The 18,189-nt window shown below is 49.0% G+C and overlaps 1 protein-coding gene across 1 annotated transcript in view; it reads left to right on the top strand.

Moving 5' to 3' along the window:
- The window catches only part of LOC120397257 (collagen alpha-6(VI) chain-like), a 75,592-nt gene that overhangs the window by 29,015 nt on the left and 28,388 nt on the right, over window positions 1–18,189 (top strand). The window contains 2 exon segments of the mRNA XM_039522963.1: window positions 15,245–15,340; window positions 17,190–17,731. Of these exon segments, the coding sequence (XP_039378897.1) occupies window positions 15,245–15,340; window positions 17,190–17,731 (638 nt within the window).

Consider the following 18,189-nt stretch of genomic DNA (forward strand, 5'->3'; position numbering starts at 1 on the left):
CATCTGTTTGGGGGACATCTAGGGGTAGATAAAACCCTGGATCGGATTCTGCAGAGGTTTTTTTGGCCTGGAATATACACGGCGGTCCGGCGATATTGTGCCTCCTGTCCAGAATGCCAATTACATGGGCCCCGACCACGCTTGAGGGCACCGTTGGTACCTCTCCCGATTATTGAAGTCCCCTTTGAGCGTATAGCTATGGACCTAGTAGGGCCGTTAGAAAAATCAGCCCGAGGCCATCAGCACATACTGGTGGTGCTAGATTATGCCACCCAATACCCCGAGGCCATTCCCCTACGGAACACTACGTCCAAGACCATAGCTAAAGAATTAATCCAAATTTTTGCTAGAGTGGGAATACCCAAAGAGATCCTGACGGATCAAGGAACTCCCTTTATGTCTAAATTAATGAAGGATCTATGTGCAATGCTCCACATACGGACCCTAAGGACATCAGTCTATCATCCGCAGACCGATGGCCTCGTCAAGCGTTTTAATAGGACATTGAAGAATATGATACGAAAGGTGGTGAGCCGGGATGGGAGGGACTGGGACACCCTGCTACCGTACCTAATGTTTGCGATCAGGGAGGTGCCTCAGACTTCAACTGGGTTTTCCCCGTTCGAGCTGTTATATGGTCGCCACCCCCGCGGCATACTGGACATTGCCAAAGAAAGTTGGGAGGAACAGCCGAACCCAGGGAGAAACCTCATCGAGCATGTGTTGCAGATGAAAGACAGGATAGCCCAAGTCACTCCCATAGTGCGGGAACACAAGGGGCCCAACAAACATACTACAATCGCCAAGCAACGATCCGAAAATTCCAGGTGGGAGATCGGGTGATGGTACTCGTATCCACAGCGGAGAGCAAGCTCCTGGCCAGATGGCAGGGGCCATACGAGGTAATAGAAGCCATTGGAGAGGTTGATTACAAAGTCCGACAGCCCGGACGCCGAAAGCTGGAACAAATCTATCATGTGTACCTGCTGAAACCTTGGCAAGACAGAGGAGCTCATGTGGTCACTATAGGGTCACCTCCTCCCGAGAGCAACCTGCCTGGCCAGGTGGGAATATCCCCAGAATTGACCCCTGACCAACGAGCAGAGGTGATCAACATGATCGAACGCAACCAGGACGTGTTCTCAGAAAAGCCAGGCGGGACTATGGAGGTTCACCATCACATCCACACAGAGCCTGGAGTGAAGGTGAATGTCAAGCCTTACCGGATCCCGGAGGCGAAAAGAGAAGAGATCAAGACAGAGGTCAGGAAAATGTTGAAGTTAGGGGTCATTGAAGAGTCTCATAGCCAATGGTCAAGCCCCGTGGTCCTAGTACCTAAACCGGATGGCAGTATGAGGTTTTGCAATGACTTCCGGAAACTGAATGAGGTGTCCCAATTTGATGCGTATCCTATACCCCGGGTAGATGAGCTAATTGATCGACTGGGGAAGGCACGATTTTTGTCCACCCTTGACCTGACTAAGGGTTACTGGCAAATTCCCTTGGCCAAGGCCGACAAAGAGAAGACGGCCTTTTCAACACCAGAGGGACTATATCAATACACTGTCCTCCCTTTTGGCTTACATGGGGCTCCCGCGACCTTCCAACGGCTCATGGACAAACTATTGCGCCCACATGGCAGGTATGCGGCCGCCTATCTCGATGACGTTATTATCCATAGTCCAGATTGGGAGACACACTTGGGGAAGGTGGAAGCAGTCCTGGACACCTTGAGGAAGGCGGGGCTGACTGCAAATCCCTCCAAATGCGCAATTGGGCTAGCAGAAGCCAAATACCTTGGGTATATAGTGGGGAGAGGTGTGGTGAAGCCCCAATTCAACAAGTTAGAGGCGATACAGAATTGGCCCTGACCTGTCCGGAAGAAACAGGTCAGAGCATTCCTGGGGCTGGTGGGGTACTACAGGCGGTTCATCCCCCACTTCGCCACCAGGGCATGCCCGCTAACGGACCTAACGAAAGCCTGTGGCCCGGACATAGTGAGATGGTCTAGCGTGGCTGAGGAGGCTTTTGCAGATCTGCGGACCACGCTCTGCACCGACCCAGTGTTGGTAGCTCCAGACTGGGAGAAGGAGTTTATCTTGCAGACGGATGCCTCTGAGGTTGGGTTGGGATCGGTGCTTTCACAACTGGTTGGAGCGGAAGAACACCCAATCCTGTTCCTCAGTAGGAAACTCCTGCCCAGGGAACGTAAATATGCCGTAGTAGAAAAGGAATGCCTGGCCGTAAAGTGGGCCATAGAAAGTCTCCGCTATTACCTACTCGGACGGTGGTTTACCCTCGTCACGGACCATGCCCCTCTGAAGTGGATGCACCAAAACAAAGACAAAAATGCAAGAGTGACAAGGTGGTTCCTGTCACTACAACCCTTCCACTTCAGAGTACAGCATAGGTCCGGAAGCAAGCATGGCAACGCGGATGGCCTTTCAAGGGTACACTGTTTGCCGACCCAAGTAGCCCAACCCTGTAGTGTTGCGCAGGGGTGGGGGAGGGGAATGTGTGATAAACTCAGGACAGACAGTTGCAAGGTGGGGGTAGGAGTCAGTCCCAGAGGGTTAAAAGGCCCTCCTCCTTATCAACTGAGAGACAACTACAGGTCAATCAGGTTCAGCTGAGAAAGGGTTACCAACGTAGCAAATTAGAATCAGCTGGGGGGGAGTGGCCTGAAGGTAATTAGGACCAGGTGATTTCAACTTGGGGCTGCCTGAGACCTTTTTAAACCCCTTCCTGGGAGGAAGGAGGGGGGGAAGCAGAGAAAGAGAAGGAGCCTGGCTGCCAGGAGTGTTGGAGCAGCAAGCCTCCCCAGGAGGAGCGGCAGTACGCTCTCCCACAAGGCAGGAAAAAGACTTACTTTAAATAAGGCTGGTGGGAAGACAGGGAACAGACTTCCCCTGAGTCCTAAGGGGGACTGCAATTGCCCAAGCCTGTCTCCCCAGGGCTAAAAACAGCAGAGGCTGGGGAGACTGAGAAGGTACTTTGCCACATAATATACACTTTGATTTCAATTACAACACAGAATACAATATATATGAAAATGTAGAAAAACATTCAAAATATGTAATACCTTTCAATTGGTATTCTATTGCTTAACAGTGCAATTAAAACTGCGATTAATCTTTTTAATCACGACTAATTTTTTTGCATTAATCACGTGAGTTAACTGCAATTAATCGACAGCCCTAAATTTAATACAATGAAACCGACCCTGGATTTGTAAAATGTCTCACAAATCGCAAGATTGAACAAAGTTATATCTAGCTTGCCTCCTATCCTAAAGCCTTTTCTTCTTATAAATGCAATCAGACGGTATTTGCGTGTGCTGTGAAAATTTATATTGTCTGTCAAGCAATAGATTCTGTCTGCTTTCCAAAAGATTAGTATTCCATTCGCTATATTTTTCTACAGCCAAACACAGTTTTCAAGCCACTGACAGTGTGTAATTGGGCTACATTTTTTTCAGGTGTTACTTGTGACTGCTCTGATTATTTAAAGAAAGATAAAGTCACAAAACAAAGCGTGGAATCTACACTGTGATGGATAGTGTTGTTTTGATTGACCTTCATAGAAATTGGCTTTGTCACACAGATTCCAAAGATTCCAAGCCTGAATTCATCTCTATGGTACTGATGCAGAGCCCTGCAATGGGACTAAGAAGGGAAGCAATGTGATTCCTCTTCCCTGGGGCTTCAAAGAGCTGATTAGTCCCACAGTACTGTTTAGGGAAGTCCTTAGCATTGGCTTAACTTGAAGCCAGCTGACCATGGGCCTTATGGGTCTTCTGGCAGCTAGGAAATAGTTGTCAATAAGACTGCCTCTGCCACACCTCCACCCACCCCCAAAATGCCCTGATACGCTCCCTATGCTGGGGATTTATATAACAGAGACAGGGGCATGCAGAGCTTGCTGAACCAACTCTAGGACTTGCAGAGAGGCTCCTTGAACACAGGATATTCTTTGAGGGTCGTTACAGATGTTTTGCTTATTTGGCTACACTTGCAGATTTGCAGTGCTGCAGCAGGGTGTGAAAAAACACCCCCTCCAGTGCTGCAAGTTGCGGTGCTGCAAAGCGCCAGTGTGATCAAAGCTCCAGCGCTGGGAGCATGGCTCCCAGCGCTGTACGTTAATCCCCTGAGGGTATGGCTACACTTGAGAGTTGCAGCGCTGGGAGTTACAGTGCTGGTTGTACAGCTGTGTAGGGAAAGCGCTGGTGTGTGGCCATACTCACAGCTACCAGCACTGCAGTGTGGCCACATTTGCAGCGCTGTTGGGAGTGATGCATTATGGGCAGCTATCCCAGTGTTCAAGTGGCAGCAATGTGCTTTTCAAAAGAGGGGGGTGGAGTGGAGTGTGACAGGGACCAGGGGAGAGAGAGAGAGTGGATTTTTGGCGCAGACACTGTGTATCAGCTCCCTGCCTTGCAAAATCTGAAAATTTTCCCGACCCCTTACTCTTAACTGCAAACAGCCTGCAGATCAGATAAGCAGCTGCTCCAATGGACTCCCCTTTCTCTCCCCTGCCCCCGCTGTTTCTATCCTCAAGCAAACACTCATCCCCCTGCCTGCTTCATTCACAGCAAAGTAGTGGGTTTATCTCATTTGATTGTTCAGTCAGTTACAGATTGATCACGGGAAACAGGAGCTGTGTTTGTTTTTTAGATAAGCAGCTCCCAGAGCCCCGAGTTCACAACAAAACAAAGAGAGGCAACATAACAAAACAAAGGGAGTAATTTAGTTAAAAGCATTCTGGGATATCTCCTAATATCCTGGAGGCCAATAACAGCGCTGGTGTGTGGCCACACTTTACGAGCAGCGCTGTAGCACCAGAGCTGCAATCGTTATACTCCAAGCAGACCCAGGTGTTCAGCCAGCGCTGCAGCCAGGGAGTTGCAGCGCTGGATGTGCCCTGCAGGTGTGGACAGTTACTAATTGCAGCGCTGGAAAGCCTCCACCAGCCCTGCAACTCTCAAGTGTAGCCAAGCCCATAGGGAGGTGGAGTACGGACAGCGCTGGGAGAGCTCTCTCCCAGCACTGGCGCTCCGACCACACTCGCGCTACGAAAGCGCTGCTGCGGGAGCGCTCCTGCGGCAGCGCTGTGCAGCGCTAAGTGTAGCCACAGGAGCAATTGTTCATTCTGTCACTGCCTCAGCCTGTTGGCCATTTGGCAGGGCTCCTTCTGCTTGTACTGCCCTGCTCCTTATCTTGAGGCTGCCTGCTGGGTCACATTCTCCAATGGGCGGGAAGGACGAGGATTTGTGTTAGGGCTGTTAAGTGTGCGGCAGTTGCAGGTATAGATCAGAGTGGAGTTTTTTGAGTGTGCATACACCCATAATGCAACTTCCCTTTACAGATCAGTTTATTCTATGGACCTCGTTCTGATTTTAAAGATGCAAGGTGACACATCACTGACAGTGGGGCCAGCCATATGCGGCTTGTCCTGCTCCTTCCACTATCCTCCACTGGAGTGGAGGAACTTGAAGGGTGCAGACTGACGTTCGATTCCAGTGTTTGTGGAAAGGAGGTGGGAGATACAGATCGTCCATGCAAGGAATCTGCACCAACTGCATTTCCCAGCACCCCAGGAGCTCCCTGCATCACAAGGCAGAGAGCTTTTCTGCTAGAGATGGTGGTTCCAAAACAAAGCAGATTCACTGGGTAATGTTCCCTGTGAGAGTGGCTGCAACTGGTGTACAGGTGATGTAGCTTTTAGTCTGTAGTAATTGCTGCAAAGTGGTTCATAACCAATTTATGATCTGGGCAGAGGATTCCATCTCCCATATGCTTCCTTTAGAGCGTAGTCCATTTACTCCCAACTGTGCAGTGGGTCCAGGATTTGGACGTATGTGGAGATTGTCATAGTAAGTGGTGAGCTGGAGCAGGTTCCCACAGGTTTCCAAGAACCGGTTGCTAAAATTAGCCCTTCATGGAGAACCGGTTGTTAAAGGGCCAGGGGGTGGGCAAGGAACTCCGGTCCTTGGGCCGGACCATCCTGTTGCTCCCAGGATTCCCAGCTGGGGAGGCTGAGGCTCCCCTGGCCCTTCCCCCGCTTCCCCACAGCTGCAGCGTGGCCAGCCGCCGGCATCAGCTGGGCAGCTCAGCTGAGCTCGGGAGTTGCTTTGAGCTGCCAGCAAGGTAAGGGGGGAGGCGGCTGCAAGCTCTAGGGCTGCTGGGGGGGCAAGTGGGGCAATTTGCCCCAGGCCCTGCAGGGACCCCCGGCCGCACAGGTATGTCTCCACCTGCCCCGGCCCCTCCCCCACTTCTCCCCCTTAAATCAGAACTTTTTATAGGGAACCGGTTGTTAAAATTTTGGCAGCTCATCACGAGTGTAGCCACAGCCCTTACAAAGCAGACATTGATTAATACAGGAATAAGCTAGAAACAAAACAAGTTGGCTTCCATCTGTTGTGGGACCAGAGACTGCACCCTTGCTGGGACTTTCAGTACAGCACAGAGACATCTAGTGGCCAAATAACATACCTACAAGTAAATATCATGACAGAAGTTAGTACTTCCATAGACAAGTCACTCAGCAACAAGTTGTTATGGACTCACAGGACTCATGCTCTCTCTCGGCTCTGAACAGTCCCTGGGAGAAACCACCTTCAGTGTGACAGTCCTTTTCAGGAGTCCACTGTTTCTCGGGGGTTAAGGTGTAGGCTCCACTGCCTCCTGGGACCGCACCTCTCTGAGCCTTCAGCACGCCTGTCTCTCGCCGTGGGCCCCCTCAGGGAGTCCACTTGCTCTGGATCCCCGATTCCACATTCAGAGGGAATAAGGCAACCCCGATCTCTAGACTGCAGTGACTCTCAGACAGCGTAAAACAGAGGAGTCTATTGAGCGTCTGTAAAAAGCATAAGAGGCTCTCAGGGCTCTCGGGTCTAACATCCCTCAGCAAACTACATCTAGGTCTCATGTCACAATGGCATGCAGAGAGCCATTTCATTGTACAGCTACCACTCTAAATCCTTATTCTCATTTAGCTGTTTTTTATTGTTTAAATATTATGTTTTAATAGCTATACACAAGGGACACATAAAAACACCCGTAAAACATGGACTCTTAGGAGTTTCTTTATATTAAACCTGAAATGCAGAGAAATATGTAGTTGGAAGGAACAGTGGCAGCATTTTAAGCTGCCTTTCATCATTGCAGAGAGCCTGAGGTGCAATAATAGTCCATTACATTATAAGGCAATGTCCAAATCTTGGCAGGCCAACAGGTTCTCTCTAGGGCCAAAGGGCTCTTCAGGGTTTGCTCTCTAGTAAAAGCACAGCAATTGCTGATTCCATATGAGAAAAGATTAATAAGACTGGAACTTTTCAGCTTGGAAAAGAGATGCTAAGAGGCGATATGATTGACATCTCTAAAATCATGACTGGTGTAGAGAAAGTAGATAAGGAAGTGTTGTTTACTACTTCTCATAACACAAGAACTATGAGGCACCAAATAAAGTTAATAGGCAGCAGGTTGAAAACAAATAAAAGGAAGTATTTCTTCACACAATGCACAGTCAACCTGTGGAACTCCTTGCCAGAGGATGTTGTGAAGGCCAAGACCATTTCAGGGTTCAAAAAAGAACTAGATAAATTCATGGAGGATAGGTCCAGCAATGGCTATTAGCCAGGATGAGCAGGAATGGTGTCCCTAGGCTCTGTTTGCCAGAAGCTGGGAATGAGCCAGAGGGGATGGATCACTTGGTGATTGCCTGTTCTGTTCATTCCCTCTGGGGCACCTGACTCTGGCCACTGTCGGAAGACAGGCTACTGAGCTAGATGGACCTTTGGTCTGACCCAGTGGGGCCGTTCTTATGTTCTTATGCTTTATGTTGCACAGGCACCTGATTAAGCGCCTGATTGAAAGTGTACCCCTTTAAATTGAAATGTATCAACACAGCCTAGCTCCAGTGTGTTTAAATGGAAATGAAAAAGATTCTAAATGAAATACACGTGAAGTGTATTTATCCAAATGACTCTGGGGATGACTGATGCCTTTGGACATTGGGATTAAGGGAAATGATATTTTTAGCTGTAGTTTCACAGTGAAATTTCATTCTGTCACTGACCATCATGACAGACTGTGCTGGGAGTTGAAGTTCTGTATACAGGTGAAGTGGAAATGTTTGATACTCACTCAAATAACCAAAAGTCCTGATGATCTGAATCAGCGGTGTGTCCCCCACGCTCATTCAGGTAATTAGGATTTTCAGTTCCCGAGGGCAGGGGGAGGGAGACAGGGAGTAGTTGCAGGAGACAGGAGCCTACTTAGTACTCCTTGAGTGAGGGGAGCTGGGAGGAAGATGGGGGCAGTACAGGTCCAGGGAAGCAGGATCTGACACCCCCCAGAGCCTGTCTTGTCCCTGCCTCCTCCTGCCTATGCCCAGCTCCTGCTCCCAGCTGGGGGCTCTGCTGCAAGGTTGGCCCCGTGACTCATCTCTGACTCTGGGTCTACCCTTTGCTCCTGGGAGCTCCGACCCCGCTCCCATGCTCAGCCCTGGTTGCCGTGTGCCTGTGCTGAGCCGTCTCTGAGCACAAATCAGCATGGGGATGCTGCAGCTGGACTGGGCAGCGGCTGGAGCTGCTGGGAGTGGGCTGTCCAGGGCAGAGCTGCAGCCAGGTAATGGGGGCATCCTTACAGTAGAGCTCCCAGCAGGGAGCAGGAGGGAACAGCTGATGCCCAGTGGGCCAGCAGGAAGGCCCTCATGGGCCAGATCTGGGCCCCAGGCAGGCCACCGACTGAAGAACACTGCAGTATTTCCTGATGACCCTCATCAAGGGTCAGGGCCCCATTGTACTAGGCACTGTCCCTACCCCAGAGAGGCTGCAATGTAGCAGTTAGAAAGTACGGGACAGGCAAATAAACTGACAAATGGGAGGGGCAGAAAGAGAAGGAAAAACTAACAGTAGAGCCAGGGCCAATGGGAGCTGCGGAGTTGGCACTCAAGGTGGAGGCAGCGAGTGTAGCTTCCCTGAACCGCCTCTGCGCCGAGTGACTGCAGGAACATGCTGGCCACTTCCAGGAGCTGTGTGGAGCCATAGCAGGCAGGGAGCCTGACTTAGTCCTGCTGGGCCACCGACCGGACTATTATGCTGACCAGAGCTGCCAGGGTCCCCTTTCAACTGGGTGTTCCAGTCAAAAACCAGATGCCTGGCAATCCTAAACCAGACACATTTGCATAATTCAGCGTGGTCTCAGTAACAGCTGGCTGCCAGCCTAATCAGTCCCAGCTGGCAATGGTTTGTAGGCTTGTGTCTTTTAAAAAATAGGTTTCAAGGAGGAATCTCAGTGAGAATAAGGTGATGGCTTGTGAATGTTGTCAGAAGGTTCTTCCCCAGCATGTGGGGTGCTATGGGAAAAAGCAGGAAGGTGCTTCTGTGACAAGCAGATAAATGGATGCTCAAGGATGTCACTGGCAGAGCGAAGGTGAAGGTCAGGGCCATAATAAGAAACTAGATTTGAAAGGTAAGGTGCTGCTGATTCAGTGGAGGAGGGGAATCCAGTGGAGGAGTACAAAGGGGAAATGATGTCATCAAAATCACCTTGGAAACATTTTAAATATGAAGCAGGAAGGTTGGAGGCATCAGTGCCACACAGGTGAGATTACAATAATTAATGTCTGATTTTATGGTATAGTGGGGCGGTCACTGCACTCCGGTTCAGAAAGGGTTAAAAGCTAGCCCTTGGCGAGGGCTGGGGCTGGGAGCCAATCAGGAAAAGGCTGAGAGGCAGCCAGTCAGGGCCAGCCTGAGCTCTATAAAATGGCTGCAGCCTTGGGGTATGTCTACACTACAGGAGTAGTTCGATTCAACTTAATTTGAATTTGTGGAATCGACCTTACGAAGTCGAATTTGTGCATCCACACTAAGGACAGTAATTTGACTTTGTGAGTCCACACTAACGGGGCCAGCGTCGACTTTGGAAGCGGTGCACTGTGGGAAGCTATCCCACAGTTCCCACAGTCCCTGCTGCCCATTAGAATGCTGGGTAGAGCCCCCAATGCCTGCTGGGTGAAAAAATGTGTCGAGGGTGGTTTTGGGAAACTGTCATCATTCAACCGTCAATCACGCCCTCCCTCCCTCCCTGAAAGCGTCTGCGGGCAATCTGTTCGTGCACTTTTCTGGTCAGTGACAGCGCGGACGCCACAGCACTGCGAGCATGGAGCCTGCTGCAGTTATGGCCGTTTTCACCTCCTCGCACCTTATCGTCCACCTCTTCCACAGTCAGCTGCTGAGAAATCGGGCTACTTTTCAATGGTGCTGAAAGCACTGGTGGACCATAGGGGACGTTTTACCAACATCGACGTCGGGTGGCCAGGCAAAGTTCATGACACGCGTGTTTTCAGGAACTGTGGTCTGTTTAGGTAGTTTCTTGCCGGACCACAAAATAACTGTTGGGGATGTGCAGATGCCTATAGTGATCCTCGGGGTCCCAGCCTACCCGCTAATGCCCTGGCTCATGAAGCCCTATACAGGCGCCTTGGACAGCGACAAGGAACTCTTCAAGTACCAGCGAGCAGCGAGCAGCGTGACCTGTGATTGTTCAGTTTCTTTACAGAGAAGCTGAACCTGCCCCTGTTTCTTTACCCAGTTACTGTTGACTATCCTCTGCAGTTACATACCCCGTTCACCCCGTTTCCCCCACTTCCAACACACGTGTAAAAATAAAATACATGTTCCATTGTTACTTAACAAAGGTTTCTTTATTAATGACTTTGCGTTAAAGGGTTGAAACTGGGACGCAGACTGTGCTGGGTAAGGTGTGTGGTGATGTAAAGACCGCCTCTAAACTCGAGGAATGACAGGCTCCTGCTCCTAGAGCGGTCCGCAGTGCCGGACTGGTTGTTTCAACGGAGCCTGCCATCCCTCCTTTTTGGGATTCTGTGTGCGGGGGCTATGTGACCTTGTGGTGGAGGAGGACGGATACAGATTCCTCTGCTGCGTGACTCAGCGGTCCAGGACAAGGACCGCTGCATAAGATCTGTAACTGCCCTCCCCCGCTACAAAGTCACATCCCCCCCACCCACACAGAACCTGGAAACCACCTCCCATACCGACCAGGGTGCCTACTGACTGCATTGTGTGTGTGACCTGCTGCTGATCCTGCCCCCATGTCTGTACCCTGGTAAAGGTGACTGTCCTATGCAATTACCAACCCCCTTCCTCACCCCCCCCCATCAAACACAGTCTTCTGTGAAAAAACATGACGGAAACAGTAATTAACAGCAAAGTATTTTTAATAATTAACTAGACAGTTAGGGGATGAAACTGGGATTGGGACTTGGGTGAGTCCGGAAGGGAAGGACTTCTCAAAATGTAGGGTATGAGAGCTTTTGGGTACTTGAGCACTCTGCTGGGGTGCAGTGACAGTTTTCACGGCCCCTGGCGCCCCTCCTTCTGGTTATTTTGGGTGAGGGGGGTATGGGACTTTGTGACGGGGGAGGGCGGTTGCAGATACACTGCAGGGGGGCTCTGTCCTCCTGCCTGCGGTCCTGCAGAACATCCACAAGGCGCCTGAGCGTGTCTGTTTGCTCCCTCATTAGTCCAAGCAGCGTTTGAGTCGCCTGCTTGTCTTCCTCACGCCACCTCTCCTCCCGTTCGCTGTGTGAGCGCTGGTACAGAGAGAGGGTCTCCCTCCACTGGCTCTGCTGGTTCACCTCGGCTCGGGAGCAGCCCATAAGTTCAGCGAACATCTCGTCCCGTGTCTTTTTCTTTTGCCGCCTAATCTTTGCCAGCCTCTGTGAGGGGGATGCTGTGTCAGGTCTGGAGACAGTCGAAGCTGTGAGATGGGAAACGGAGTGAATTCCTTGCAAACATACATTTTTGCGAACAATGAACACAGTCTAGTCTTTTGCCTAGACTTTTGCCCAGTTTTGCCTGATGGGGCAAAAATCATTTTCGCGGGTGGTTCTGGGTAAATGTCGTCAGTCATTCCTTCCTCCGGGAAAGCAACGGCAGACAAGCATTTTGAGCCCGTTTTCCCTGGATTGCCCTGGCAGATGCCATAGCGTGGCAACCATGGAGCCTGTTTTGCCTTTTGTCACTGTCACCGTATGTGTACTAGATGCCGCGGACAGAGGCGGTTCAGCGGTGCTACACAGCAGCATTCATTTGCTTTTGCATGACAGCAGAGATGGTTATCAGCCATATTGTACCATCTACCATGCCATTGTAAATTGGCAAGATGAGGACGGTTAACAGTCCTACTGCACTATACCTTCTACTGCTGTCATAGGTGCCCCTGGCCGAGATCAGCTGGGAGCGCAAAAGACAAAACTGGGAATGACTCCCCGAGTCAATCCCTCCTTTATGGTATCTAAAAATAGAATCAGTCCTGCCTAGAATATGGGGCAACTGTACTAGGGTTGCAGTGTATCAGAGAACTAGAGAGCACAGCCGCTCCGTGTCAGATCCCGCAGGAATGACAAGCTGCATGCCATTCATAGGGAGTGCCCCTGCAACAACCCCACATGTTGATTCCCTCCTCCCCCAGCCTTTCTGGGCTACCGTTGTAGTGTCCCCCCATTTGTATGCTGAAGTAATAAAAAATGCAGGACTAAGAAACAGTGACTTGTTAGTGAAATGAAATGAGGGGAAGGCAGCCTCCAGCTGCTATGATTGTCCAGACAGGACATTAAGCAGTGTGGGGGAGAGGAGAACAGCATCCTGCTGCTATGACAGTCCAGGCAGTACAGAATCTTTTCTTTACACATGAAGGGCGGGGGCTGATGGAGCTCAGCCCCCTGTTGCTATGATGAAGACGGTTAGTAGGCCATCTACTTATGGGCTCATGATGAGGACGGGTACCAGTCATATTGTACCGTCAGCCACCCATGAGGCGGGGAGGGTACAGTGCCGCAGCATCGCGTCTACCAGCAGCATTCAGTACACATAGGGTGACATTTAAAAGAGTCAAGAGACGATTTTTTTCCTTGTCCTTCTGGGGGTGGGGGAGGGGGGTACATTGACGAGCTATGCCCTGAACCGCCGCGGACAATGTGTTTGACCGTACAGGTATTGGGAGCTCAGCCAATAATGCAAATGCTTTTTGGAGATAGCAGGAACTGTGGGATAGCTTGCGTCCTCAGTCCGCCCTCCCTCCATGAGCGTCCATTTGATTCTTTGGCTTTCCGTTACGCTTGTCACGCAGCAGCGTGCTGAGTCTCTGCTACGCCGTCTGTCTGGAGATTTTTTTAAAATACTTTGGACCAGGCGTAACATTACAGTAATTCCCCTAATTAGATGCAGGAGTCTCCGAGCAAGATCACCCTGAGGAGGGTCACTGAAGGAGATAGAGAGCGCATGCTGCGTGGAAGCCAGCACAAACCAGGGGCCTATGCAGCCATGCTCGGGGAGGCAATGCTCCCTGAGTACCTCATGAAAGCCTGGCGCGGAAAGGTGTACTACCATGGAGCACCCAATAAGGCAGCTCTCCCCAGGAACCTCCTGCGGAGGCTTTTCGATTACCTCCAGGAGAGCTTTGTGGAGATCTCCCAGGAGGATTTCAGTTCTATCCCCATATATATAGACCTCCTTTTCACATAGTTCAGATTCCTGTTCCATTAATAATAAAAGTTTACATGTTTAAAGCACTTACCGACTGATCCTTCCCCTGATTCCGGGTCCGGGTTAACGGCCGGGGAGGGTTGGTAGGGGATCTCCATGAGAGTGATGAAGAGATCCTGGCTGTCAGGGAAACCAGCGTTGTAAGCGCTGTCGCCTGCCTCGTCCTCCACAAACCCTTCCTCATCTTCCCCGTCCACGAACATCACCGAGGAACTGGCCGTCGACACTATCCCATCGTCAGAGTCCACGGTCACTGGTGGGGCAGTGGTGGCAGGCTCCGGAGCATCCGTTTGCCGCTTTGGTCTTCTGGTAGCCTTGTCTCAGGTTCTTGATTTTCACGCGGCACTGCGTTGCATCCCGGCTGTATCCTCTGTTTGTCATGGCTCTGGAGACCTTCTCGTAGGTCTTTGCATTCCGTTTTTTGGAGCGCAGCTCCAAAAGCACAGACTCCTCGCCCCACACACCGATCAGATCCAAGACTTCCCGGTCAGTCTATGCTGGGGCCCTCTTTCTATTCAGAGATGCATGAACTCCTCTGCTGGAGAGCTCTGCATCGTTGCCGGTGCTGCTGAGCTCGCCCCGATGTCCAACGAGAAAATGAGATTCAAACTGGCCAGACAGGAAAAGGAATTCAAATTTTCCCGGGGCTTTTCCTGTGTGCCTGATCAGAACATCCAAGCTCGGACTGCTGTCCAGAGCGTCAACAGAGTGGTGCAGTGTGGGATAGCTCCCTGAGCTACTAAGGTCGATTTGCATCCACACCTAGCCTAATTCGACATGGCCATGTCGAATTTAGCGCTACTCCCCTCGTCGGGGAGGAGTACAGAAGTCGAACTAAAGAGCCCTCTATGTCGAATTAAATAGCTTCGTGGTGTGGACGGGTGCACCGTTAATTCGAATTAACGCTGCTAAATTCGAATTAAAGTCCTAGTGTGGACCAGGCCTTGGAGAGAGATGGATCTGGTGGCTGGATAGTGAAAAGGGTACCTTGGACAGCGCAGTGCTGGGGAAGGGCAGGAGGAGGAGCGCCAGCCTGGCAATCCCCCAGGCAGAGGCCTTGCTGTTGGGGCCAGAGGAGGTATTAGGGCTGTGGGGAGGCAGACAGGGAAGGAAGAGGCAGCAGGTCCAACCCCCTGGCTGATGATGAGTGGCCACATCAGACTGCATTTTGCCCCTGAGGGAAGGGTCTAGATGAAGACTGGCAGTGGATCATTGAGGTGAGGTGAGCTTAGGGGATTGGGGTTCCCCGGGGAAGGGAGCACCCCACGTGTGTGGGCACTGCTGAGGGGCAGTACCCAGGAGAAGGGGCACTACGGACTGGGAGGGATGCAGTGCCTGAATTACAGTGGAGGAGCTTGATAATGGTAAGACAAAAAGTGACAGCAGGAGGTGCTCTGATGCTGGGATGAGCTAATTCCTGAGGTAAGCAGCAGGAGGTGCTGCATTGGTGAGTGTATGTCGTGTTACACATGGATAAAGAAGAACACAATGTATCCTTTACCATTTTCCTGTTTCTTTATCTATATCACTTTAGGTTCTTATAACAGCATATTGGGATTAGACTACATCTTTCCCAACCCTGTAAATTTCCTTATACTACTGCATTATGCAGTCACGTTCCAGGGTCCTTGTGATACTTGATATATGAGATTTTTATTTTATTTTTTCCAGAATTAAAGCGTGGAACATTCATTCATAATATGAAGATGCTGCTGACTTTGTTCTTCTTCCTTATTGGGAGTCAAACTTCAGTAACTCAGACATCTGGTATTTCAGTATCCTTCGTATTCTGTTGTATTGTGTGATTTTTTTTTCTTTTAAATACAGTATTTAGTCCCCAGTTTTCCCAATAAAAATTGAGGTGAAGCCTGAGACTCTTGAGTCAGGATCTCTATACTTCATGAGACTTTGTATAATAGACTGAAACTGTGTTCGGATATTGGAGATGGACATTAAATTTACATATTAGGTTGATCAGTGCTATCATAAACCTTGACAGATTTATATAGATTAAAGCCAAATTCAGAGGTGAAAATGCAGATAGCGTATAAATGAAGCCCAGACATGGAATTTAGTTATTTTCAAGTGGCTACCTGGGATTTAATTACTCAGCATGTGCAAAAGGAGGATCTAGTCCTGAATCCCACTCAGATGGGTTCTGTGGGGTCACTGGGATTCTACATGTAAATTCTGCAGAACTGGGTGCTTGGTATAAATCCCAGGCAGAGTGAGAGCTAAATTGTGGCATTGCATGTGTTGTAAGTTAGGGCAGAATTTGGCTGTGGAGGGGACCAGATCAATGTGACGGATAGGGTAGGCGTGTTGCACAATTGAGGAAAGTTGTCAGTAGGAAAGTTGCTCAGGAGGAAAGTGAGGCCCAACACTGCAAGGTGATCTGAGAAAAACTGAGGGCTTTCAACTCCTATTGCCTTCGATGGAGGTTAAGGATGATTAGCAACTTGCTGGAGGCAATTGGCACTTGTGACAGGCAGGTAACTAAGCATAGAGGAATCAAGGCAGAAGGAAAAAGCAACTTTTGCCACTTTGTGGCATACAACACAATGAGACTCTGAAGAGGGACACACACTTAGTCCACATTTGCCATAGGATTCCATATGGGAGTGAATATACATTCTCAGGAATGTGACAGATGTCCTCTACTGTGGTGTAGGTGTAAATTAAAGTAGGAGGAAGGGTGCTTTATTTTAACCCTTCTGCTAGTCACTTAAGGCTGTCTGGATCACTGACATACCCTTGACATCTACTGTGTTAAGGTAAAATAAGACTGTGCCAGTGAAGAGTACAGGGATGACAGGAGAAGGTGACATTTCCCCCCATCCAAACTGGAGTAAGCATGTATAACTGCAGCTCCTCTTCTCTCACCCCAATACCTTGACTCCTCCATAAGAGGTAGTCATAAGTTGTCTCAGCTCTTCTTAGCTACTAGCACTGGGAGTTGGGGCCAAAGGATAAGGATCTGCCTACATGTGGATTTCAGGCTCCACCTCCATCCCAGCCCTCTGCAGTAGACTTAATATGGTGATTCTTTTTGTAGTGCACAATTCCTTGTAATTCCTGAGCCTAAGTGGTTCAGGAGACTTTGCATGGGTCCTCCACACTAAGGGTGAACTACACTGTGCCATGTGCTGAACTGAATGTTAGAAAAAATAAATCAGAGTGTATTGTTTGTGACTATGTGCCTGTAGTCACCACCCCATGTGAAAGAAGTTAGCACTTAAGAGATATTTCTCTAACTCGAAACACTAGATAAAGTGTGTCCCATTCAGTAGAAATACCAAAAAAAATTAAACCTCAAAAAGGAAGCAGGCATCCAATCCTGAGAAGTGCTGAATAGCTACATTTCCTGGGAAGTCCTAGGTACCAAACAGATGCTGAGCACCTGTAACTTCCTATCTTTATCTTTCATGATAATAAAATAAGCTTAAAATATAAAAGAGAATTCTTGAGCTTAGAAGGATATTTTTCAACTTTTGGACATTTTTTTCTGGATATCTCTGGATACATTTTTTGGTGAAGCATTGCTTTTATCATCAGAGTGTTGTAGAGATAAAGGGTAAGAAATATGTAATAACATTTAATTTTCTGATTTTTGCAGCCCCTACATCTGCAGATATTGTCCTTTTGGTTGACAGCTCTAATAGCCTGGGAAATAAGGCGTTCCCCTCTATGAAGTCTTTTATTATCAAAATGATCAATCATTTAACAGCGACTCCTAACCAATACCGTATCGCACTTGCCCAGTACAGTGACGATTTGCACGTTGAATTTCAGCTGGACACCTATAAAGCAAAGAACCCAATGATGAACCATGTCAAAAAGAACGTTGTATTCAAGGGTGGTTCAGTAAAAACTGGCAATGCCCTTCAAAAAGTTCATGAAACCTATTTCAAAGGACCAACTAGTGGAAGAGACAAAGAACGAATTTTGGTAGTCTTGACTTCAGGGGAATCAAAGGATGCCGTAGGAGAGCCTGCCAGGATCTTGAAAAGTGATGGGGTAAAAATCATAACTCTGGGGATTCAGGATGTTTCTCCTCAAGAACTGCAGTCAATGGCTACACCTCAATTTTCGTATACATTTCACACAGTGAGGGATCTCAGTATGTCTTCTCAAAATGTGACCAAGATCATTGAGGATGTTATTCAAACAGATATTCATGACATAATACCAACAGTTAAAACTATAAGTGTTCCTGAGAGAGAAGGTAAGGAATGCAAGGCTATGAAAAAATTGTGATCATATTGGTTGGAAGAAGTAATTCGGTGTTGGACAGAAAGACACCTTGAACATTTGGGCTAAATTTTCAAAATATTAAATGATATACTTATTTTAAAATAAGGAAGAGAACAGACATGTCCATGACCAGGTACATGTATATGCAGAGAGGCATGTAACACTCACATTTTGAAAATCAGTGCCTATCTGCTCATGACTTTATGCATGACTAACTCCTGACTCCACAAAAGTGAATGGAGAGTGGGTGGAGTGAAGATGTAACTATTCTTGCAGATATGGTAATTTTCAAGAGAAAATAGCTCTTGCTGTTTTATGCCGTGAAACAACTAATTAAAGGGCATTTTCCTTTGGGCTTCCTC

This window comes from Mauremys reevesii, linkage group 2, assembly GCF_016161935.1.
Source record: "Mauremys reevesii isolate NIE-2019 linkage group 2, ASM1616193v1, whole genome shotgun sequence".
NCBI classification, from domain to species: Eukaryota; Metazoa; Chordata; order Testudines; family Geoemydidae; genus Mauremys; species Mauremys reevesii.